This window comes from Pleurodeles waltl, chromosome 8 (assembly GCF_031143425.1).
Source record: "Pleurodeles waltl isolate 20211129_DDA chromosome 8, aPleWal1.hap1.20221129, whole genome shotgun sequence".
NCBI lineage: Eukaryota > Metazoa > Chordata > Amphibia > Caudata > Salamandridae > Pleurodeles > Pleurodeles waltl.
The window spans coordinates 20,092,118-20,117,336 of record NC_090447.1 but is presented as its reverse complement, the minus strand read 5'-3'; the positions used below and the strand labels follow the sequence as shown (position 1 = coordinate 20,117,336).

The 25,219-nt window shown below is 45.0% G+C and overlaps 1 protein-coding gene across 1 annotated transcript in view; it reads left to right on the top strand.

Annotated features, from left to right (window-relative positions):
* Nucleotides 1-7,609, top strand: part of LCMT2 (leucine carboxyl methyltransferase 2) — a 49,687-nt gene extending 42,078 nt beyond the window's left edge. The window contains exons 12-14 of the mRNA XM_069203633.1: nucleotides 2,458-2,645; nucleotides 5,421-5,556; nucleotides 6,176-7,609. Coding sequence (XP_069059734.1) covers nucleotides 2,458-2,645; nucleotides 5,421-5,556; nucleotides 6,176-6,334 — 483 coding nt within the window. The 3' untranslated portion in view covers nucleotides 6,335-7,609. The remainder of the gene's footprint in view (nucleotides 1-2,457; nucleotides 2,646-5,420; nucleotides 5,557-6,175) is intronic.
* Nucleotides 7,610-25,219: the final 17,610 nt, after the last annotated feature.

The following is a 25,219-nucleotide window of genomic DNA, read 5'->3' as shown; positions in this document are numbered from 1 at the left end:
GAAAGGCATAAACACAGGTCAAGAAACAAGCAGAAAAGCAGAAACAGGTGGAACGAAAGGAGCATATAACAAGCATAACGGCAGAAATGGAAGTCAAGAAATGAGCTGAATGGCACAAACAGACAGGCACAAGCAGAGGAATAAACAAGCAGAAAGGCAGAAACAGAGGTCAAGAATTAAACAGAAAGGCAGAAACAGAGGTCAAGAATTGAACAGAAAGGCAGAAACAGATGGCACCAAAGGAGCAGAAAACTAGCATAAAGGCAAAAATAGAAGTCAAGAAACGAGCGGAATGGCACAAAAAGGCACAAACTGAGGAATAAATTAGCAGAAAGGCAAAAACAGAAGTCAAGAAACAAAGAGAAATCAGGCAGAGAGGAACTAAAAGAAAGCAGCCATATGAAAACCTGAGCAACAGGAACAAAAGTGCTCCTAATGTGCGGCAGGACCGGTCAGCTATTGAAAATAAAATAAAAAAGTAGTCCCAAACAATGGCTAAAAACTTGGACGCTGAGGACCTTAACTGTAGTTAGCCGGTGCTCTTGGGGAGGGCTAAATACAGAAAAGGCATGACGCATGGATGCCCTTGACGAACGGAGATGCTGCAAAATGGAAAGACTATGCTGGCAGCTAACGGGGAGGCTCTGGGCGGATTGAAGCCCACGCTGTAGGTGCAGCAGTCTCGGTTCTGAGACACGCATGTGCGCTTTCTAGAGCCAAGACCTAAAAAGAAAGGTGAATTAATGCCCAAAAGATGACTATTATTCATTAAATTAGAAATATATATGTATTCTTAATACAGTTGACAAAATAGTATATCAAACAATACGCAATCTCTTGGTGGGAATAACAGACACAAATCCCCCTAAAGGGTGCTTGCGGATAACCAGGATGGAAATCACGTACCCTAAAGACATGTCACAGTGGTGAACTGACCTCCTAAATCCTACCTGTCCTATCTGACACTGTGGCTGCCTGCAGGTCCTAACCTCTGCAACTAATAATATCCTTAACCAGGCCGACTGCAGTAACATGAATTAGTGATCAGCATAGTAAGGCCTTCAAACCATGGCAAAGTAATCACAGTTAGTATAAAGTAAAGGGAACATCAATTATGAGGCGAAATAAGGCAAACACAATCAAAAACTCTGGAACGAGCACAACAATTGCAGTGAATTTGCTTAGGAGTAAAAAAAAAAAGTGCTTGAGCTAACCACAATGATGCTACTTAATGTTAAAATAGTCAACAAAACCAGAACAAATGGTTAATTACAGGAAGGAAAAGTTTGTTCATTACAGAATTCTGAAAATCATACAACTTTGCTGTATCCAAGGGCTTGGTAGGAGTACGCGGGAGACAGCTAAGTAAGGCTTCCGCAGTAGAGCCACTCAAAAGGTGGTATAGCATCTGCGTAATTAAGTTTTTAATTTGTGTGTAAAAGTCAAAATACAAAATTAAAGAAGCGACCCTTGATCATAGGACGGCGGATACTTTATGACGCGCTACCTGACCCTTGCATCACATGAAAGGCAGCGCTCATAGCAAAATAATGGAGACCCAGGGAATGTGGGGTCCATTACATACTCATGATCTCTGGCCTGTGGGAAACATTGCCCTAGATGCACGTGCTATTGTGATTATCACTCGACACTGCACAGCCCCTGTTAAACAGTTTGGATGCAGGTCTTGGCCCTAGGCTTTGTTACCCTCTATCTAGAACCTTTCTTCTTTGGCTCTGTTCTGTTAGTTATACTAGTTTACATTTTGCTGTTTTGATTAAAAAAACCTTTGTTTTGTCAAATTCACTGAAATTGCTTTATGTGAGTTTGAAACGTCAAACCTCAAGTGTTCAACGATTCAGCTTCTTGGAGGGTCAACATCCAGCTAGGACTATGGGCTGATTGCGACTTTGGCAGATACTCTGTTACAAATGTGACGGATATCACACCCACAGTTTTACAAGTTCCCTAGGATATAATACGGCGGGCGGGATATTCGTCACTTTTGTGACGGAGTATCCCATCCGCCAAGGTCGTACTCAGGTACAGTGTGTCATCAAGCGAGCAGGGCAATAGTACCCAACAGACAAGAGCTCTATGTGAGCAGGGCAATAGTACCCTACCGCCAGGGACTCTAGCTGTAAATGACAGGTGCTCAACAAAAGATTGTCCCTGGCTGCAACAGGACCTGGTGTAAAGTTCCGCCTGTGACCTGAGATCCCTCCCATTTTGTGACCTCAACTGCATCACCTCCTGTGTTTCAGGATTTCCTTGTTCTTGGTCCCGTGCTTTTAAACTGGCCGTAACCGATTGTTCCATAGAATGCTTTAGTTTATCATTAAGCCAGTCGGTAGTAGGAAGCTGTGTTAAAGGATGGTGATGAGACATCTCTTTTTGCTGAAGGTCTTTGGTTTACCTGAACCGTTTCCCCATCTCCTGATTTTCTCCCCCTTTTAGATCCCAGTGGAGGGGCTGGTTCCCGAAGGGCGACATTCGCATAGCGCCTGCAGTTGGAAGGGGGGTGCGCTTATCGCTGGAGGTTTGGGAGCCGAGGGTCTGCCTTTGGGGTCCGTGCTCTTCCTATCACCAGCACCTACTGGCTTTGTGTGGCAGAGTTTTGAAACCCACCCCTCCATGGTCCCCAGGTAAGAGCATGTGCACAGCAATACCCTCAACTTCATTCATGATAATTCTCTCAATTAAACATTGGCCATGAAGCTGTGTTCAAGTAACCAAGCTGCCAGCTGCAGTGGGATTGTGGGATTCAGGACTCTGTTTGTGTTGTTGAAATGCCCTACTGGTGGAAGGCAGGGATTAAATTCAACCCCCACTCTGATCACAATGTGGGTCTTTCCTGCTCTCTCCCCTTGAAAAATATCATACCTTATAAACACTTCCCAGCAAAACAATATATAAACTGTGTCAGCCTGGGAAGAGTCCTTAAAGAGTATTCTGTAGGCACCTTGTGCATAGGACCCGTTATGAACATTAGTTCAGCCCTTTTTGGCTTTCAAGACAGCGAGCGAGTTGTGCTCTGGCATTGTCACATTGTTGACAAATGCCTCAAACACCACTGAAAATAAACATTGGGCTGTGGTAGAGAGGTGCTTAGAGCTTGGGTAACAGAAGGTTTGCATCATGCTATGTAGTACACGGTCTGCACACTACTGGCTGTAGAGTTGGACCTCTTTCTCACGGTTGAATGCTCAACATTTTATTCGTAGTCTTCTGTAGCGTATGTTTCCAGTAAATTGTGGGTTTCCCTGGATGTAGATGTGCTATCCAAGTCCTGCCTGAGGGCGAAACACCGGCTTAGAGATTATATATTTGAACGCTTCCAGACCCAAACCTAAGGGCCAGAGTGTGCTTAGTATGTGTCCACAACAGAACAATCTTCAGACAAGGTTATACATAATTAACACTGGGCCTCGTGCAAAGATTCCTAATAAGGAATCGTAAATTGCATCACGATTTGCAATTTGTGATTTCTTATAAATAAAATCTGATAAAATAGATTGGAAGAAGTGAATACAATTTGCACACTGACTTTGACCAAAACGTGACTGTTGTGTCTTAGCATGCCTCCTGCGACTTGTGAAATGATTTTCAGTTGGGGGTTAGGACCTCTCTCACTACCCATCTGCTGGCGTGGCGGGTTGCACCACGCTGCCTGGGAATGGCTGTGCACAAGGAGATGCTGGGCTAATGTTTCAGAGCCTCTCCTTGGTGCCTCAGAGACCACTTCAAATATCCCTAGGATATACCACAAAACTACACCACACAGGTTTAGAAAAATAGATATTTATCTGAATAAAATAAGGTCAAAATGATAAAGATCCAATAAGTACAAGTTGAAATATCACTTTTAGAAGGTTTAAAAAAATCGTAATCCTTAAAAATGAACAGTTGTCTCTTTGTTACACACAGTACCTGGTATGAGTCAAAACACTTTTGGGGAAGGCAGAGTCCTTCTCAGAAAAGTCAGAGGCCAACGGGGCAGCAGTCTTTCTCAGCAAAGCATTCCAGATGAGTCCTTTGGGACAGCCAGGCAGCTCCTCTTGACAAGATGCAGATGTAGGTCCAGAAGTGTTTCAGTTGGTGGGATCACAGATCCAGTTTATGTACTCAAAAATGCCTTTAAAGTGGTTTTGAAGTGCACATGATCACCTTTCAATACAGGTCTGTCTGCCAGGGTCCCAGTAAGGGGTTTGTCAATCCATTGTGTGAGGGCAGGCCACTGGCCTTTGAAATGTAATTGTCAGACCCTCCACCCTTCCTGCCCAGGAAGACCCATTCAGTATGCAGATGTGTGCAGGTGCGACTGAGCATCCTGTGTTTGTGGTTGTCTGGGTGAAATTCACAAGAGAGCTGTCAACCAGCCCAGCCCAGATTTTGATTGCCGACAGGCTGTAAGGCACAGAGGATTATTAAGTGCAGAGAAATGCTCACTTTCTAAAAGTGGCATTTCTAAAATAGTAATATAAAATCCAACCTCACCAATAAGCAGGATTTTCTATTACCATTCTGGCCATACTAAATATGACATTGTTATTCCTTTCAGATCAGAATCTACCACTCAAAAAGTATATGAGGGCAGTCCTAATGCTAGTCTGTGAAAGGAGCAGGCCTCACAGCAGTGGAAAACAACTTTGAGAGTTTTTCACTATCAGGACATATAAAACACATATGTACATGTCCTGCCTTTTACCTACATAGCACCTTGCTCTATGGGTTACCTAGGGCCTACCCTAGGGGTGAGCATATGCAATTTAGCACTAGTTAGCAGTGGTAAAGTGTGCAGAGTCCTAAAACCAGCAAAAACAGTGTCTGAAAAGTGGAGGGAGTCAAAAAGTTGGGGGTGACCACCCTAAGGCTGTCAGGTTTACGCTCCATAGTCTCCTCCTTATACTGTCACAGGTATGTCAGGGAGATCAAAAACTGGTGCTCCAAGCTGTGGTATCACAATCGAGTTTTCATGGTATTTAAATGTATTGCCCCGTCCAGCTTAAACTGCTGTGTCTGTGCTGTCATGGTCACAAGCTCCACACATGCAACAATGTTGTGCTGTATTAAATATTCTTCATATTGCTCCAGATTTGTACGCTAAGATAGAATACTGTTCCTTAATCATTCTATTCATGTTTCTTTCTTCATGTATAGTATAACTATTTGATTTTGTCTCCATCTGAATTTCACTTTCTTGTGTTCCTCATCTGTAGCTGTGCCCCTGCTTCACTCATCTGTTGCCAAGTCTGCGAAGACTCCCACGTACTGCCCCTTGTTTCCATAGGACCCATTGCCTCTCCATGTCCCTTCTTCCTCCTCTCTGTGCTGTAGGCTTCGGCCCAGGTGCTATCGGTTCCCAGTCTGTACAGCCCCATCGAGCCCTGATGCATTGCTTGTGCTCCCTCTCCCTCCAGGTACTCTCATACAGCCCACGTGTACAAAGGAAAACTCCTGCTGGTGGGGGGCGTGTGGATTCATTCTCCGTCGGTCCCCGGAGTCACTGTGATCGACCTGAGCTCTGGCCAGACTTCTGAGTTTAAAATCAACACAGTGAGTACATAGTCCTACCCTTCGCCCATGCAACGTTTACTGTTCTGCATACCATTATCAGTGAATTCACGGCATGTTTCATCTACTCAAACTGAGGTCACGTAGGCACCTTGCATTGTATGTTCCCACGGTACTCGAGTGCCACCTGCTTGTGTTCTCTTCAGGCCCCTCTGCATCACATTAAGTACTGCAATAATGAGATATCTAGCCTTTTCTTCGTTTCTTAGGTGGGCTTCGGAGCAAACCTTCCTCTAAATATTGCCAGGTGCTGTCACACTTAGGGTAGGCTTTGCCTGTCTGGCCTGGCTATCCCAAGCGAGTCAATTGTAAGTAAGTGCCTGAGTTAGCAGTGTGTTGTTCTGTCGTAGACTGAGCTTGCCCCATCTGCACACGTGCACCCTGGATGTACACTGCAAAGAACAGGTCCCATATCCTGTGCACCACCATCCTGTCCCAGATAGCAGCATGTCGGGGAGGAATTTCCCAGTTACATTTAAAGATTATTTTCTGCCATCTTGGGTCATGGGCAGTTAAGACACGCGTGCGATGCTCCGTAGATGCTGATCTCCAGAATTTGTGTTGAATCCGTCTTTTGACGTGTGGTGCTCTTGCTTTGCAGACATCGCTGGGGTGGCCGTTGATGCTTCACAATCACAGCAGCATCCTCCTTCCTGATGAGACGTCTTTGATGGTTTTGGGTGGTGGAGGCAACTGCTTCTCCTTCGGAACTCATCTGAACCATCAGCCTGTTTTATTGGACTTGGCGGAGATCCTGTGAACATCACTGCAGGAAGTGAAATTTGACTCATGATTGTGGGCATGCCTGCATCACCAAGGGAAGCTTCTTGTGATTGGACAGTGTATGTGTCAGAACATGGCATTCTAATGCTATGAATGAGTCTGAAGCCGGAGTGGTTCTGTCATGAAAGATGTTCTGGGCAATCATGAGCTTCACAGGGTGCATCTTTCAACTGTTAACATGGTCTGTTATAGTTTGGAGTAAACATAATATTTTTATATGCATCTAGTTGACAAGCAATTTCTTAAATAAACTTATTATGGCACGTCTGAGCTCCCATACTTAAAAACATTCCACAGGTCAACTTTTGTTGCCGGACTCTTGGAATAGGTCTCACTCTTGCCTGCTTGATCCTTCCCCTGTGGACTTCCTCCCTGCCTTGCTTTTCTTCCTGGGTGACCTGTGATTGGTAACTGGTGACAGAAGTCAATCAATCAATTAGTGATTTCTAAAGCACGGCTAATCACCCATAGTGTCTCAAGGTGCTGTGCCAGCACCGTGATCATAAGACGTAGCTGCCAAATTCAGCTGTTTCGAACATGGTGTACTCTGAGCTCCTTTGTAGTGGGGTAAATTTGGAAGACAAGACTCCCAAGATAATTCACCCCTTTCTGGCTGGGAACCTTCCATGTTTCAATTGCTTCAGTAGTGGGGCAGCATGTCTTGGAACCTCTGGCAGAAAGGTCTACCCTAGCTCTTTTATCGAATCAAAGGTCTCACTTTAAATTTTGAAACCTGACACCGTGCACATGGTTTACGCCTAACCACCCAAACACTCTGCCCTCCTTCCATCCACCCCCCCAAACTGAGACCCAGTCTTCTAGTTCCCTAGTACTCCTCTCCGTCTTGTAAGTTCATATGTTTTTGTGCAGCTGTCACAAACACTTCCTTCATTCTTCATGACCTTGAATCCTGGGGGTCACTCGAAGGGGGCCCTCTCCTTGTGTTCTCTGACAATTGCTTACGCCACGGTTCTTGTTAGCCTATGATTGATCCCAAACTTGCAGCCTTGAGTGCCTTGAACCCGGTGTCACATGTCCTTGCGCCCTTTCTGGTGCTGCCTACCACTGCAGGCCATAAAAGAACCATCTTGTATAGTGCGCACCCTCTTCTGAGTCTTCACCTGCAGATGGTTTGAGCGGGTGTATTTATTATTAATTAGAGAGTTTTACTGAGCACGAACATGGCCCGAGGGTATCAGATCGATGCACATAGCACTTGTTACAGTAATAAAGATTTGAGTCAAAGATACAAGTGCAGCTTACTTACAATATGTACAGATAGCAGTTTTTAATGCAGAACTCATGAGTTAAATTTAATATTTAAAGGTGTTGCTTGCCTACACTGTGTACAGGTAACATAAGAAGACCATAGAGGAGATGGTTCTTATTTCTTGAGATTCTTGTGGCATTTCCTGAAAAGGATCATGTATGAAGTCTTTTCCTTTTTCTGTCTGGGATGTTTCTGAAGCATCGAGCCAGTCCTGTATAGCTAGCTCTGTCCTCCCGATCGCCTCAGATTGTGTGCTAGATATTTTGGAGTTCTGTGGTGGACAGCCTGTGGTAGCCCTCCATCCTTGACATATACAGACAAATCCAGGAAGTGTACTTCCTTTGTGCTTATCACACTGCTAAATTGTACAGTTAGATTGTTCTTGTTTGGCTTATCGCAGATGACTCTGTTCCCCTCCATATTACAAATAAGTAATTGATGTAACAGGTCCATATGACCACGTTTTCTGACCACTCTTCAGCAGATGTCTGGTCATAGGACTTGTCTGTATATGTCACGGATGGAAGGCTACATAGCAAAGCGTACAGAAAACCTTTACTTTGATGTCACTGACTATGTCATGAGTGATGTAACATGTGATGTCATAAGCTTTGCCTTGCAGGGGTGCAAGTTATAGTTATCTCAGGTAACTATAACTGCTGAATTTCTCTGGTTTTGTGGAAGCTAATTCAGGACCTAACTATAACGTCCCTGTTATTGTTGTTTTTTTCAGTGAATTTCTAATGTTTTTTTAATTCTATTTCCGAACTATAAAGTCCCTGTAACATTTGTTTTTTTCAGTGAATTTCTATGTTTTTTAAAATTATATATCCTAACTATACAATCCCTGTAACCTTTGTATTTTTTCAGTGGATTTTTTTACCTATAGTAATTTTCATTACTATACATTGATCCAACCACTGCCGCACACTGTTGAAGGGAGTTGATAATAGGTGTAAGAGGGTGTATCTGTGGTGAGAGTGGCTATGAGAGTCTCTGGGTGTGAAAGTGCGTTCATCAGTGTCTTAGTGGGTGTGTCATTGTCTGAGTGGGTCTGTAGGTGCATGAGGCTCTGAGTGGTTTGTGGGTGGGTGTATGAGTGTCTGCGTGGGTCTGTGTGTGGGTGCATCAGTGTCTCACTGGATCTGTGAATGGGTGCATCAGTGTCTGATTGGGTCTGTGAGTGGGTGCATGAGGTTCTTAGTAGATTTGTGAGTGGGTGCCTGAGGGTCTGAATAGGTCTGTGAGTGGGTGCATGAGGGTCTCAGTGGGTCTGTGAGTGGGTGCATGAGGCTCTGAGTGGCTCAGTGAGTGGGTGAGACAATGTCTGAGTGGGTCTGTGAGTGGATGTGTCACTGTTTGAGTGGGTGCATCAGTGTCTGTGGGTCTGTGGGTGGGAGCGTCAATGTCTAAGTGGGTCTGTGACTGGGTGTGTGAGGTTCTGAGTGGGTCTGTGAGTGGGTGTGTGAGGGTCTGAGTGGGTCATGAGTGGGTGTGTCAGTGTCTGAGTGGGTGCATGAGGCTCTGAGTTGGGTGTGAGTGGGCGTATGAGTGTCTCAGTGGGTCTGTGTGTGGGTGCATCAGTGTCTACGTCGGTCTGTGAGTGGGTGGGTGCATGAGGGTCTGAGTGGGTCTGTGAGTGGATGCGTCAGTGTCCAAGTGGATATGTGAGGGTTTCAGTGGGTCTGTGAGTGAATGTGTGAGGCCCTGAGTGGACTGTGAGTGGGTGTATGAGTGTTTCAGTGGGTCTGTGTGTTGGTGCATCAGTGTCACACTGGGTCTGTGAGTGGGTGCATCAGTGTCTCACTGGGTCTGTGAGTGGTTCCATGAGGGTCTGAGTGGGTGCATAAGTGTCTGAGTGGGTGTGTGAGTGGGCCCATGAGTCTCTGAGTGCATATATAAGTGAATGAATTAGAGAATGAATGAGTCTGTGGTCTCCCAGATGGTTTCAAATTTGTGAATATTTTGCAAATAACGTTTAAAAATTTGCGAATATTTCTCATGGTGACTCAAAATTATTATAAACCCATGATTTACTCCTAACACACCTTTATATCACACCCCTGGGGTCAGGTTACCTCCACCCTGACCCTTTACGCCACTTTCAATTAGGATTTTGACCCTTGGGGACAGTGTCCCGTGAAAAAAATGGGGACCGCAACTTTCTAGTCAGGTTGAAGTCAACCAATTACAGCGCTTCTTTTCACACACGCATTCATGAAAATTTGGGAATATTCGCGATCACATATATACCTTTATTATCTGAAAACACCTGAACGGATTTACACTAAATAAGTAAAAGTATAATCTCTGTACCAAAAGCTAGCTTTCTGCCAAATGTTGTGTTATTCCGTCCAGTGGTTCAGGATGTATTCGTGCTAAAGGTACTATGGGAATTAACATGGCAAACACAACTTTTTTGACCCTCCATTTGCTCTCAGCCCCCGCTTGACAGATCACCCCCAAACTTTCCATGCGCAACAAGAATCACCAGGGCACATTTTTGGAAAAGTTTGTGAAGATTCGTCAAATGGTGCCAAAGATATAGGGGCCCCTCTAACCAGGCCCCAGCACCAGTGTTCTTTCCCAAAATCTGTACCTTTTTTCACAATTGGCACACCCATGGCACACAAAGCCCCTTGTAAAAGTGACACCCCTGCATTTAGTTAGATGTTAGTCCCGGCGAGGTGGCGGTTCCCAGGGCTGCTGGGGGGACTCACTGCATTTAATTATATCTTCTGCACAGCGGAGGTGACGGTCACTGGGCTTGTGGGGGGAACCCGGGCGCTCTCCCCCCCTCCACATTTAATACTGTGCTTGGACCCCAGGGAGGTGGCAGTAACTGGGGATGCAGGGGGGAAGGGGGCCCTGCATTCAAAATTGTAATGCCCTGGGACTTGGCCCACCCAGGGGCTGTTAAAAAAACAAGAGATGGAGCCCGCGCTGAAGTCACATCAGACACGCTCTAACTGCAGGTGCAGTTGCCAGGGGCAGACCGGTCCCCAAAGATTATAAAACCAACAAACTTCACCGCACTTCTAGGAGGTTCAGTTTATTAATACAAATTACATATTTTTTTAAAAGCACGACCAACGCCACCAGCAGTTAGAGCGAGCCATGATGTGATCGCATTGTTTTTGAGTATGGAAGAAGCAGCAGCGCCCGGCATTGGAAGACTGAAGTGAAAGTGGCAGACATCCTTAGCGTGAGCACTAGATGTTAAAGTACTTTACTTTCCAAGGCTGACTTTGGACACGCTATATGCCTGGCACATAACAGAGCTGTTTTGAAAGCTGCCGATACGGCCCGAATATGCAAAAAAAACAGCAGTGTTATAGACACAGGAGGGTTAAGGAATGCTCTATATAACTATATTGGACACACGTGTAAATGACTTGGAAGGCATTTTGATTTGACAGCAATGTAAAGCGTTTAAATTGTGACTACAACTGCACATTGCAAAGTACATGAGCTGAAACTGTGGAGTCGCTGTTGAGAACAATGGACTTAGTTTCCATAATGCCTCAGTGTACGCTTGTTTATAAATTAACTAATGAGTAACGTGTGTGATAAGAGTCGAAACGCATTGGTGGTGCTTTGATAAAAATGGGCAATATGTATTAATAAATTGAACCTCTTGGGAGTGCGATGAAGTTTGAAATATATATATATATATGTTCAATGGCATGTGTAGCTGCAGACACACATGCTGTGCACATCCCGCCATCTAGTGTTGGGCTCGGAGTGTTACAAGTTGTTTTTCTTCGAAGAAGTCTTTTCGAGTCACGAGATCGAGGGACTCCTCCCCTTTCGGCTCCATTGCGCATGGGCGTCGACTCCATCTTAGATTGTTTTCTTTCCGCCATCGTGTTCGGACGTGTTCCTCTTCGCTCCGTGTTTCGGTTCGGAAAGTTAGTTAAATCTCGGAAAATTCGACGGTATTGTTTGCGTTCGGTATCTGGTTAGTTACAACAGATCGACACCGAATTTTGAAGAGCTCCGGTGGCCCTTCGGATTTTTGATTCCCTGGCGGGGCCTGGTCGGCCCGACCTCGTGCGTCTTCAAGGCTAATGGAACGGACCCCATTCCGCTTCTGCCCCGAATGTCACAACAAGTATCCTTACACAGATCAGCATCTAGTCTGTAATTTGTGTTTGTCTCCCGAACACAAAGAGGATACCTGCGAGGCCTGTCGAGCGTTTCGGTTGTGGAAAACGCTAAGAGACCGAAGAGCAAGAAGACTACAAATGGCGTAGGTGCCGGCAGGACAACAACACTTGGAAGAAGAGGAAACCTTCTCCATCGCGGATTCGGACTCGGACGAGGTCGATCCCGAACAGACGCCGAGAACCGCGAGTAAGACGTCACAGCCCAAAACTCACGGAAAATTCACGAAAGCCCAGGGGACGCCACCGCCAACAGGCCATGGCTTAACCCGAAAATTAGGTGACCGACCATCGGCACCGAAAAAGGGCACGCATGTGTTGAGATACCAGCACAGAACAGACTCGACCCCGAGACACCGGGTCAGAGCAATCTCGACACTGAGAGAGCGGCACCGAAATGAGTCGGCACCGAGAGATCAGAACACCGAAAGGCAAGAAAGTGTCTTCGGAGCCGAAAAAGACAGTCGAAAAGGTTTCAATACCGAAACATCCGGCCTCGGAGCCGAAACCAGTTCCTACACGAGGAACAGGGCCTGTCCTCACAGATGCAAGGACACAGATTCTGACAGGAGCTAGAGGCAGGGGAGCCAGATTACACTCAAAGGAGGCTCCACATTCAGAAGGACACATGGAAAATCAGTACTCTCCCTCCAATCCGAATGAAAAGGAAACTTGCCTTCCAAGAGAAAGACAAGCAACCACAAGCAAAGGTGGCAAAACAAATAACCCCGCCACCATCACCACAACGCTCACCACAACCATCACCGGTAGCCACTCCACCAATGATGCAGTCTCCAACTCATACAGGAATGAGTCAGGATGATCCTGACGCATGGGATCTTTATGATGCGCCAGTGTCAAATAACAGTCCCGACTGTTATCCAGCGAGACCGTCACCACCTGAGGACAGTACTGCCTACACACTCTGGTGGTGTCAAGAGCAGCCGCGTTTCACAATGTCACCCTGCACGCAGAACCAATAGAAGATGACTTTTTGTTTAATACACTGTCGTCCACACATAGCCAGTACCAGAGTCTCCCTATGTTACCGGGAATGCTAAAACACTCAAAGCAAGTGCTTCAAGAGCCTGTGAAAGGTAGGGCCATTACTCCAAGGTTGGAGAAAAAGTACAAATCTCCACCAACAGACCCTGTGTACATCACGCAGCAATTAACACTGGACTCAGTGGTAGTAGGGGCAGCTCGCAAAAGGGCGAAATTACACACCTCGGGAGATGCACCACCACCCGACAAGGAATGTCGCAAGTTCGACGCAGCGGGGAAAAGGGTCGCGGCACAAGCAGCCAACCAATGGCGCATTGCCAATTCACAGGCCTTGCTGGCTAGATATGATAGGGCTCATTGGGACGAAATGCAACATTTCATAGAACACCTACCCAAAGAGTTCCAAAAGAGGGCCCAACAAGTGGTGGAAGAAGGCCAGAGTATCTCTAACAATCAGATACGGTCAGCAATGGATGCAACTGACACAGCTGCTAGGACTGTAAATATAGCGGTCACCATACGGAGACACGCATGGCTACGCACCTCAGGATTCAAGCCGGAAATTCAACAAGCGGTGCTGAATATGCCTTTTAACAAACAGCAGTTGTTTGGGCCGGAGGTGGACACTGCTATCGAGAAACTTAAAAAGGACACCGATACGGCCAAAGCCATGGGCACACTCTACTCCCCACAGAGCAGGGGCACATTTCGTAAATCACAGTTTAGAGGGGGGTTTCGAGGACAGAGCACAGAACCCTCAACCTCACAAACAAGACCCACTTACCAGAGTCAATATCAGAGGGGAAGTTTTCGGGGACAATACAGAGGGGACAATTCCCTAAAACTAGAGGGAAGTTCCAAAGTCCCAAGACACCGCAAAATAAACAGTGACTTCAGCGTCACAAATCCCCAACACATAACACCAGTGGGGGGGAGACTAACCAATTTTTGCAAAAACTGGGAGGTAATAACAACAGACACGTGGGTCCTAGCCATTATCCAACATGGTTATTGCATAGAATTTCTACAATTCCCTCCAAATGTCCCACCGAAAACACACAACATGTCCAAACAACACATGGATCTATTACAGCTGGAGGTCCAAGCGTTGTTGCAGAAAGATGCAATAGAATTAGTACCAATTCATCAGAAAGGAGCAGGAGTTTACTCCCTGTACTTTCTCATACCCAAAAAAGACAAAACTCTAAGACCTATCCTAGATCTCAGAACATCAAACATTTACTTCAAATCAGATCACTTTCACATGGTGACACTGCAAGACGTGATCCCATTGCTCAAACAACAAGACTACATGACAACACTAGACCTCAAGGATGTGTATTTCCATATACCTATACATCCTTCCCACAGAAAGTACTTAAGGTTTGTAATCCAAGGGGTACATTACCAGTTCAAAGTGTTGCCATTCGGAATAACAACAGCGCCAAGAGTTTTTACAAAATGCCTGGCCGTAGTGGCAGCCCATATCAGAAGGCAGCAAATACATGTGTTCCCGTACTTAGACGATTGGTTAATCAAAACCAATACCCAAGAACGATGTTCACAACACACAAAGTATGTCATAGAAACCCTTCACAAGCTAGGTTTCTCACTCAACTACAACAAATCACACCTACAGCTGTGTCAAATACAACAGGACTTAGGAGCAACAATCAACACAACAAAAGGGATTGCCACTCCAAGTCCACAAAGGGTACAGGCATTCCAAAACGTAATACAGACCATGCACCCAAAACAAAAGTACCAGGTAAAATAAGTAATGAAGCTACTAGGCATGATGTCCTCATGCATAGCCATTGTCCCAAACGCAAGTTTACACATGCGGCCCTTACAACAGTGCCTAGCATCACAATGGTCACAAGCACAGGGTCAACTTCAAGATCTAGTGTTGATAGACCGCCAAACATACACCTCGCTTCAATGGTGGAACACTATAAACTTAAACAGAGGGCGGCCTTTTCAAGACCCAGTGCCTCAATACGTGATCACAACGGATGCTTCCATGATAGGGTGGGGAGCACACCTCAACCAACACAGCATCCAAGGACAATGGGACACTCAGCAGAGACAGCTTTATATAAATCACTTAGAACAACTAGCAGTATTTCTAGCGTTGAAAGCATTTCAACCTATAATAACCCACAAACACATTCTTGTCAAAACAGACAACATGACAACAATGTATTATCTGAACAAACAGGGAGGGACACACTCGACACAGTTGTGTCTCTTAGCACAAAAGATATGGCATTTGGCAATTCACAACAACATTCGCCTAATAGCGCAGTTCATACCAGGAATTCAAAACCAGTTAGCCGACAATCTCTCTCGGGATCACCAACAGATCCACAAATGGGAAATTCATCCCCAAATACTACAGACTTACTTCCAAAGATGGGGAACACCGCAAATAGACCTATTTGCAACAAAAGAAAACGCAAAATGCCAAAACTTCGCATCCAGGTACCCACAGGCTCACTCTCAAGGCAATGCGTTATGGATGAGTTGGTCAGGGATATTTGCATACGCTTTTCCCCCTCTCCCACTCCTTCCGTATCTAGTAAACAAATTGAGTCAAAACAAACTCAAACTCATACTAATAGCACCAACTTGGGCACGACAACCTTGGTACACAACACTACTAGACCTCTCAGTAGTGCCTCATATCAAACTGCCAAACAGACCAGATCTGTTAACTCAACACAAACAACAGATCAGACACCCGAATCCAGCATCGCTGAATCTAGCAATTTGGCTCCTGAAATCTTAGAATTCGGACACCTAGACCTTACACAAGAATGTATGGAGGTCATAAAACAAGCTAGAAAACCAACCACAAGACATTGCTACGCAAATAAGTGGAAAAGATTTGTTTATTACTGCCATAATAATCAAATTCAACTATTACACGCATCTGATAAAAAAATCGTAAGCTACCTACTACACTTACAAAAGTCCAAGTTAGCTTTTTCATCCATTAAAATACATCTCACTGCAATTTCAGCTTATCTGCAAATTACGCACTCAACTTCATTATTCAGAATCCCAGTCATAAAAGCATTTATGGAGGGTCTGAAAAGGATTATCCCACCAAGAACACCACCAGTTCCTTCGTGGAACCTCAACATCGTATTAACACGACTCATGGGTCCACCTTTTGAACCCATGCATTCATGTGAGATACAGTACTTAACATGGAAAGTATTATTTCTAATAGCTATCACATCTCTCAGAAGAGTAAGTGAAATACAAGCCTTTACCATACAAGAACCCTTTATTCAGATACACAAACATAAAGTAGTTCTACGAACAAATCCTAAATTCTTACCTAAGGTCATATCACCGTTCCACTTAAATCAAACAGTGGAACTCCCAGTGTTCTTTCCAGAACCAGATTCTGTAGCTGAGAGAGCATTACATACATTAGACATCAAAAGGGCACTAATGTACTACATTGATATAACAAAACAAATTCGCAAAACAAAACATTTTTTGTTGCTTTTCAAAAACCTCATACAGGGAATCCAATATCCAAACAAGGCATTGCCAGATGGATAGTTAAATGTATTCAAACCTGTTATATGAAAGCAAAAAGAGAACTGCCTATTACACCAAAGGCACACTCAACTAGAAAGAAAGGTGCCACCATGGCCTTTCTAGGAAATATACCAATGACTGAAATCTGTAAGGCAGCTACATGGTCTACGCCTCATACATTTACCAAACATTACTGCGTGGATGTGTTAACGGCACAACAAGCCACAGTAGGACAAGCAGTATTAAGAACATTATTTCAAACAACTTCAACTCCTACAGGCTGAACCACCGCTTTTGGGGAGATAACTGCTTACTAGTCTATGCAAAGCATGTGTATCTGCAGCTACACATGCCATCGAACGGAAAATGTCACTTACCCAGTGTACATCTGTTCGTGGCATGAGACGCTGCAGATTCACATGCGCCCTCCCACCTCCCCGGGAGCCTGTAGCCGTTTTAAGTTGAGAAAAATTAGACTTGAACATTTTGTAAATTTGTAAATATATCACTTTTAACCACATTATGTACATACATATTTACTCCATTGCATGGGCACTATTACTATATACACAACTCCTACCTCACCCTCTGCGGGGATAACAATCTAAGATGGAGTCGACGCCCATGCGCAATGGAGCCGAAAAGGGAGGAGTCCCTCGATCTCGTGACTCGAAAAGACTTCTTTGAAGAAAAACAACTTGTAACACTCCGAGCCCAACACTAGATGGCGGGATGTGCACAGCATGTGAATCTGCAGCGTCTCATGCCACGAACAGATGTACACTGGGTAAGTGACATTTTCCATATATATATATATATAAATATATACTGGCAGTCGCCAGTAGGTATATGCAGGAAGTTGGCTCTTTATATACTATATCAAAATGAGATATAGTGTGCACAGAGTCCAGGAGTTCCCCAGTTAACAGAGGCTAAAGTAGATAATACTGATGCTCTCTTTTGTGGTAGTGTGGTCGAGCAGTTAGGATTATCAGAGGGTAGTGCAAAGCATTCGTAGTACATACACAGACAATAGAAGAAGCACAATGGTTTTTATATAGCAAAAATATATTTTCCTAATTTTTTTCTACAACCACAAGATTCAAGTTGCAGGTAAGTACATAAATTAATAAGTATTTCACAAATGTATCATTACACCTTTGATTGGAAATCACAAGTTGTACAGTTTTTGAGTAAATGGCAATAATCTGTTTTAAAAGTTGACAGTGCAGTTTTCAGATACAGTTCCCAGGGGGAAGAAACGTTAGTACGTTTTTCAGGTAAGTACACGACTTACAGTTCCATTCTCCGGGAGTTAGGAAGTCCACAGGTCGGGGTTCAAGTTAACCCCAAACACCACCAGCAACACGGGGCTGGCCCGGTGCAGAGGTTAAAGTAGAGGCAAATTTAACATGGGCTCCTATGGAGGCTGGTGGCACTCGGTTTCAGATCTGCTTGCAAGTAAGTACCCACGTGTTCGCAGGGCAGACCTGGTGGGTTTAGAGGAGCACTGGGGGGCCACAAGTAGGCACCAAACTGACACCCTTTGTGGCGCAGGGGCGACTGGGTGCAGGGTGCAAAATGGAGTGTCTGGCTCCTAGTGCTTTCCTATGAGGGGACCTCAGGGGTCACTTAGATGCTGCAGGCTGGGTCCAGGGGGTCAGTTCGGGAAAACCACAAGCTTGACAAGTAGGAGGGCCGCCTCATTAAGGTTGCTGCACCAGAGGTCAGGTTCTCCAAGGCCTGGGGGCTGCAGGTGCAGTGTACCTATAGGCGTCGGATATCTTCGTCTGGGGGTTCCTCCGTATTCACACTGCAGACGCCGTCATGGGGGGCAGGAGAGATCAACCCAGGATGGGCACTTGCTTGGAATCGCCTGGGGATCCTCTCTAGCCAGTTGGGCCACCTGGACACAGGCGTGGGCATTGGGTGCAGAGTGCTCAGGACTCACTGATCCAGGGAGACTCTGGAGTCCTTAAATGAAGTTTCTCTCTGGACAAGGCTGCTGTCCACAGGAGCTCTTGGTCCTCTGTGATGTAGGGCAGTCCTCTGGCGCTTGGCAGAGGTCGCTGGCCCCGCATGATGCGTCGCTTTCTTTTTGCAGGTTCTTTGAAGCAGGAAACAGGCCGGTAAGGCTGGGGCCAAGTCAGTTTTCGTCTTCCTTCTTCTCTGCTGGGGTTTCAGCTTAGCAGTCCTTCCTCTTTCTTCTTGTGAGGTCACCAGGAATCTGATGACTTGGGTTCAGGGGAGCCCTTAAATCCGGGATTTAGGGGTGTTACAGGGCTCAGGGCAGTAGCCATTGGCTACTGACCATAAGGGTGGCTACAAGCTTCTTGTCTCCACTCCCTTTGGGGAGGGGGACACAAACCTAAGCCTATTGGTCCCTGTCCTCCAAACCAAGATGGAGGATTCATCAGGGAGGGGTGGTCCTTGCTGGGGTGGTCACTCCTACCTTCTTTCCCTAATTTTCCCTTTGGACTTTCCACCGAAAGTGGGGCTTTGTCCGGGGGGGGGGGGCAACTCCATCAGCTTGGGTGCCCTGGGGCACTGTAACAAGAGGCCTGAGTCTTTGAAGCTCACCACCAGGTGTTACAGTTCCTGCAGGAAGCACCTCCACCCAGTGAAGGCTTTGTTTCTGGCCACCGAGAGCACAAAGGCACTCACGCCATGTGGCCAGAAACTCGTCTCTTAGTGGCAGATTGACACAAACCCGTCAGTCCTGCACTAAAGGATTGGGTAAAATACAGGGGGCATCTCTGGGTGTTTTTTCCAATAAATCCCACACTGGCATCAGTGTGGGTTTATTGTGACAAGAAGTTTGATATCAAACTCCCCAGTATTCAGTGAAGCCATTATGGAGCTGTGGAGTTCGTAATGACAGACTCCCAGACCATATACTCAATATGGCTACACTGCACTTACAATGTCTAAAAACGTATTTAGACACTGTAGGGGCATATTGCTCTTGCAGCTATGCCCTCACCTGTGGTATAGTGCACCCTACCTTAGGGCTGTAAGGCCTGCTAGAGGGGCGTCTTACCCATTCCACAGACAGTGGTTTATGTGCATGTGTCCACTTTGTTTTTTTCTTCCCACCAGCACACACCACCTGCAAAGCAAGTGTGCATGTGCTTAGTGAGTGGTCCCCCAGGGTGGCATAGTACATGCTACAGCCCTTTGGGCCCTTCCCTGGACTCCCCACCCCACCCCTGCAGTAGCAGGGACTACCACCTTCTTGGGCCTAATTGAAATATTGGAGGAGGGCTTTTTGGCCTCCCTCGAGGAGTCAGTAGTGGCCCTGTGGACCACCACCTGCTGCAGCCGGCTCCTGCTTTGTCCTGGGGTGCCCACCCCTGGGACAGAGGTGTTTTCTCTGACTTGGCAGGAGCTTTGACAGCTCCCTCCAAGTCACAGCAAACACTCTGGTACCAGCTAGTGAGATCTGTCAAACAGCTCTTGCTTGCTGGAAGCAAATGAAACTATTACTCTCCAGGAGAGTGAGCTGCATGTTTAGCAGCTTCCTGTCTGTGAAAGCAATGCAGGCTCCTGCAGGAGGCGGGGAACCGTCTGGAACTGCGGGGCCTTCAGGCTCCCCCCGCGATCCCCAACGGTGGTGACTGGGTGCCCTTGGGACACCCAGGTGACATGGCTGAGCCTTGGGTGTTGGGGTCCCCAGGGCCGAGATTGGTCTGGAGAGGGGGGACACGTCGGTTCCCCCAGACAATAAAATGTTTAGGCCGGTCCCTTGGGCCAATATCGGCCTGGGAGAGGGCCCCCCCCCCCAAAAAAAAATTAAGTTTACGCCTGCTCATGGGGTTTGGGGTTCCCAGGGCCAAGATAGGCCTGAGGACGGGGGGCTGTGTGCCCCCGCCCCCTCCACCCCTCTGTAGTGCTTTCCTCTTATTTTAGTTTCTAAGCACTAACATAACACAACAGAAATGCACTTCTGAGGTCAAAGAAGACTTTTATTGTTGTTATATGAATGACGAATTAGTAGCTTTCAAGTCCGCGTTAATCAAACAAAATATATCAGTTTGCAATATACACAGCAGGTTATATATATAAGATATTGAATGCAAAGCAAAACAAATACTTCACCGTGTAGGAACTATTTACAGCTACATCTTTCTAAGGTCTGCAAGCTGATGACCCCTGTCAGCCGCGAGAAAGAGTTTCATCTACCCACACGGGATGCTGGCAGCTGGCGCCAAGCTCCAGCACGAGGTCCGGCAGATTTGAATCTGACTCTCTGCAGCCTGTTACATTCGTTACAAAGGTGTGCCCCCTCCTCTCAGACCTGGGAAACTGAGCAAGCCTTTTGGAGACTGGCCAGGTCTCCAAGACTACTCCTGTTCCCAAGCTCAAGCGAAGAGAAAAACAACACCCATGTACTCTCTCTTATCATGTCTAGTCTACTGTGAGAAAAACATCTTGGTTCTCTGGTGCAAAAACACAGCTTGGAAAAATACAGCTTGGATTCTCAACTGCAATGTCTAACTCCACGTTAAAGGCAATAGGCAGCTAACCTAAATATCAAATGCAATGTCATGTTAAAAGCAATAGGCAGCTAACCTAAATATCAAATGCAATGTCTAGTGTCATGTCAAAGCCAATAGGCAGCTAAGCTGATCATGTCAAAGCCCATAGGCAGCTGAGCTGAATACAAAATGCAATGTATAATATCATGTCAAAGCCAATAGGCAGCTGAGCTGAATACAAAATGCAATATATGATATCATGTCAAAGCCAATAGGCAGCGGAGCTGAATACAAAATGTAATATATGATATCATGTCAAAGCCAATAGGCAGAATATCTAATAGCATGTCAAAGTCAATAGGCAGCTAAACTGAATACATCATGTCAAAGTCAATAGGCATGCAATGTCAAAGCCAATAGGCGGCTAGACTAGATACAGCATGTCAAAGCCAATAGGCAGAATACAGAATGTAATGGCTAATGCAATGTCAAAGCCCATAGGCGGCTAAACTGAATACAGAAAGTAATGGCTAATGCAATGTCAAAGCCCATAGGCGGCTAAACTGAACAAAACATACAATGTGATCATTGAGCAACTAATATGCGCAGTGGTGAAACACAAAGTCATTGGTCAAAACAAAATTCAACAAGTGGCAGTACATTCCGCCCTTTGACCAATGAATTTTTGTTTCACATATCTCTTGTTTCAAACAAACACAAAAAACAAAAAAACATCAGAATGATCAAAACAATCCCTGCAAAGCAATAGAAGTGAATTAACACATTGATCTCATAACCTTTCACATCAGATACATCTACATAGAAAAGACTGAGCAATTATTTTTTTTTTTTTCTCTGAATGAGTCTCTAATTCAACAGTGTTAGCAATTTGATGTGGCATGAGTTCTACTCATGTAAAGATGCACGGTCCACTTGAAAGGTTTGCTGGAAGATAAGCAAAAGTCAGAGTTCCATACGAGAGGGAGTTCCAGTGGAAGAATGCAATCAAACAAGTTGAACTTGAACTGAAGGCGCAGTTTGCGCAAAATGGATCCATGGTGCTGGCACTTTACTCAGCCAGGTTCAGGTTGGGGATTCGGTCCCTTCCCCGACCCCACACGCACACACCGGAAGGGGAACCACACAGCACACTCAGGGACAGTGGCGAAACGTGGTAGGATCTGCAAAAGAAACAAGTATGACTTTTCTTGCAAATAACATTTTTCGTTTAAACTGCACCCTTACTCTTTCTTTCCCTGTTTTATAATCAGCAGGACGTTTTTGAGGCCCTTTGTTATATTTTCTGCAGGTTCTGGAGGATCACTTGGGGCTTCAGCCCACACATCAGCACTGAGGTTTTTATCTGCTGCGTCACAGCTTCCCTTTTCTTGCACTGTCAGAAGGGCTGGGGCAGACTCCTTCTTTACCAAACCTCCATTCACTGCACTTTTGTCAATTTGGGCCATTCTGTCTCCAATTTGTATCAATGAATCAGATTCTTTTCTAGGTATCAGCATAACTTCGATTTTTCCTTGGTAATTTGCAGCAATCACTCTCCCTAAAACCTGATCAATTTGCCATTTCTGTTCTGGTAACTTTCCTCTCCCCAACTGCTCTGTGACTGCTTGCATGACAGATTGCTTTTGTGCGTGCTGCACAGTTTTTATCAAAACTAGGGGAATGTGCATCTCTCTAATCTCTGCCCACCTGTAAGTGGCTTTTTCTCTCAGCTGTTCACATTTCTGGGGCACCCACTTAGCCATCCCCACTAAGGCAGAATTCTGGGTGTACACTTCTCTCTCTGCATTTTTCTCATTAACATCTGCAAGGTAATTGAACCAGTTAGGTGCTAAAACATTAGCAATGAACCAAAAATCAGCGTAAAAATGACACATCTCACGTAGCTCTTGCTTTAAAATCTGACACACATTATACAACGCTGTTCCTTCTACTGTGCCAGAAAACAAAATTTCAGTCAATGAATCATTAGTAAAACAAACATGCTTTTTATCTTCAGTAGACACGAATTCAAATGGTGCACACAATTTCACCGGTAACTCTTTTATCTGTGGTACTCTAGCCCTGTCTTGCAAGTACCAGATCCATTGTATGATTCTAGCTAGGGGCACTATTTTCTTTCCTTGTTCATGATTTAAATGTACATAAGTATTTCCTTCTTGCACTGCGCAGAAACCTAAAGTCTGCATTATTTCATTTGCCAAATCACAAGCGCGCAGCTGCATATAATTTTTCACAGTGACCATATACAAAAGTGTTAGGATTTCTCTCAAATGAGGGCTATTCTTTTTCCAAAAATCAAACAAGCTAATGAAACTCGGTGTCTCTTTCTCTAAAATCCTTCGTTTTACTTGTGCATTTTGCAACGGTAACTCGTAAATCACATTCTGGTCTCTCTCGTCCGTGTTATCAGTTAAGGAATGCATTTTGTCTGCCAAAAACCCTGGCTCACACGGAAACTCAGTGCAGCTCGGAGCTGTCTTAACCCCCTCATTACTGGAATGGGACAAGAAAGATTCTTCATTTTTATAACTTTCAGCATTATTTTGAATTATTGTATCCTGGCTAATTTGCTCACGTAAATTCCTATTTTCATGTTCCAACTTCCTACATTTCTCCTGCATTTCTCTGTAAGCAGATAAAGGTATCCAGACCTTTCTGTCATCATTACTTCCAAAAGACACGTTTTCTACATATATACAACAGGAATTATTTCTCAAAACATTATCAGGCCTTTTAGCTACACATGCATTTTCTTCTGTAATTCCCCAAACAGAAAACAATTTACAGTTTTTCTTAGCACCATCAGGCAGTTCATCAACACATGTATTCTCAGACATGGTCTGCCGTGCTACTGTGATTCTCCAAACAGAAAACAATTTCTGTAATTCTCCAAACAACAAAAAAACAATTACACTTTTAAAGTGTGCACTTAGAAATCTACTAACTCGTCAAACCCCTTCTTAATCACCTCTTAATGACCGGCCCCACTTCTGGTACCAATTGTAGTGCTTTCCTCTTATTTTAGTTTCTAAGCACTAACATAACACAACAGAAATGCACTTCTGAGGTCAAAGAAGACTTTTATTGTTGTTATATGAATGACGAATTAGTAGCTTTCAAGTCCGCGTTAATCAAACAAAATATATCAGTTTGCAATATACACAGCAGGTTATATATATAAGATATTGAATGCAAAGCAAAACAAATACTTCACCGTGTAGGAACTATTTACAGCTACATCTTTCTAAGGTCTGCAAGCTGATGACCCCTGTCAGCCGCGAGAAAGAGTTTCATCTACCCACACGGGATTCTGGCAGCTGGCGCCAAGCTCCAGCACGAGGTCCGGCAGATTCGAATCTGACTCTCTGCAGCCTGTTACATTCGTTACAAAGGTGTGCCCCCTCCTCTCAGACCTGGGAAACTGAGCAAGCCTTTTGGAGACTGGCCAGGTCTCCAAGACTACTCCTGTTCCCAAGCTCAAGCGAAGAGAAAAACAACACCCATGTACTCTCTCTTATCATGTCTAGTCTACTGTGAGAAAAACATCTTGGTTCTCTGGTGCAAAAACACAGCTTGGAAAAATACAGCTTGGATTCTCAACTGCAATGTCTAACTCCACGTTAAAGGCAATAGGCAGCTAACCTAAATATCAAATGCAATGTCATGTTAAAAGCAATAGGCAGCTAACCTAAATATCAAATGCAATGTCTAGTGTCATGTCAAAGCCAATAGGCAGCTAAGCTGATCATGTCAAAGCCCATAGGCAGCTGAGCTGAATACAAAATGCAATGTATAATATCATGTCAAAGCCAATAGGCAGCTGAGCTGAATACAAAATGCAATATATGATATCATGTCAAAGCCAATAGGCAGCGGAGCTGAATACAAAATGTAATATATGATATCATGTCAAAGCCAATAGGCAGAATATCTAATAGCATGTCAAAGTCAATAGGCAGCTAAACTGAATACATCATGTCAAAGTCAATAGGCATGCAATGTCAAAGCCAATAGGCGGCTAGACTAGATACAGCATGTCAAAGCCAATAGGCAGAATACAGAATGTAATGGCTAATGCAATGTCAAAGCCCATAGGCGGCTAAACTGAATACAGAAAGTAATGGCTAATGCAATGTCAAAGCCCATAGGCGGCTAAACTGAACAAAACATACAATGTGATCATTGAGCAACTAATATGCGCAGTGGTGAAACACAAAGTCATTGGTCAAAACAAAATTCAACAAGTGGCAGTACACCCTCCTAAAAAAACATTTCGAAGGCTGGGCCACAGGGAATGGAGTCCCTGGGGCCGAAATCGGCCAGGAGGAGGGGGGTGCATGCAGATCTGCAGCCAACTCCTGCGG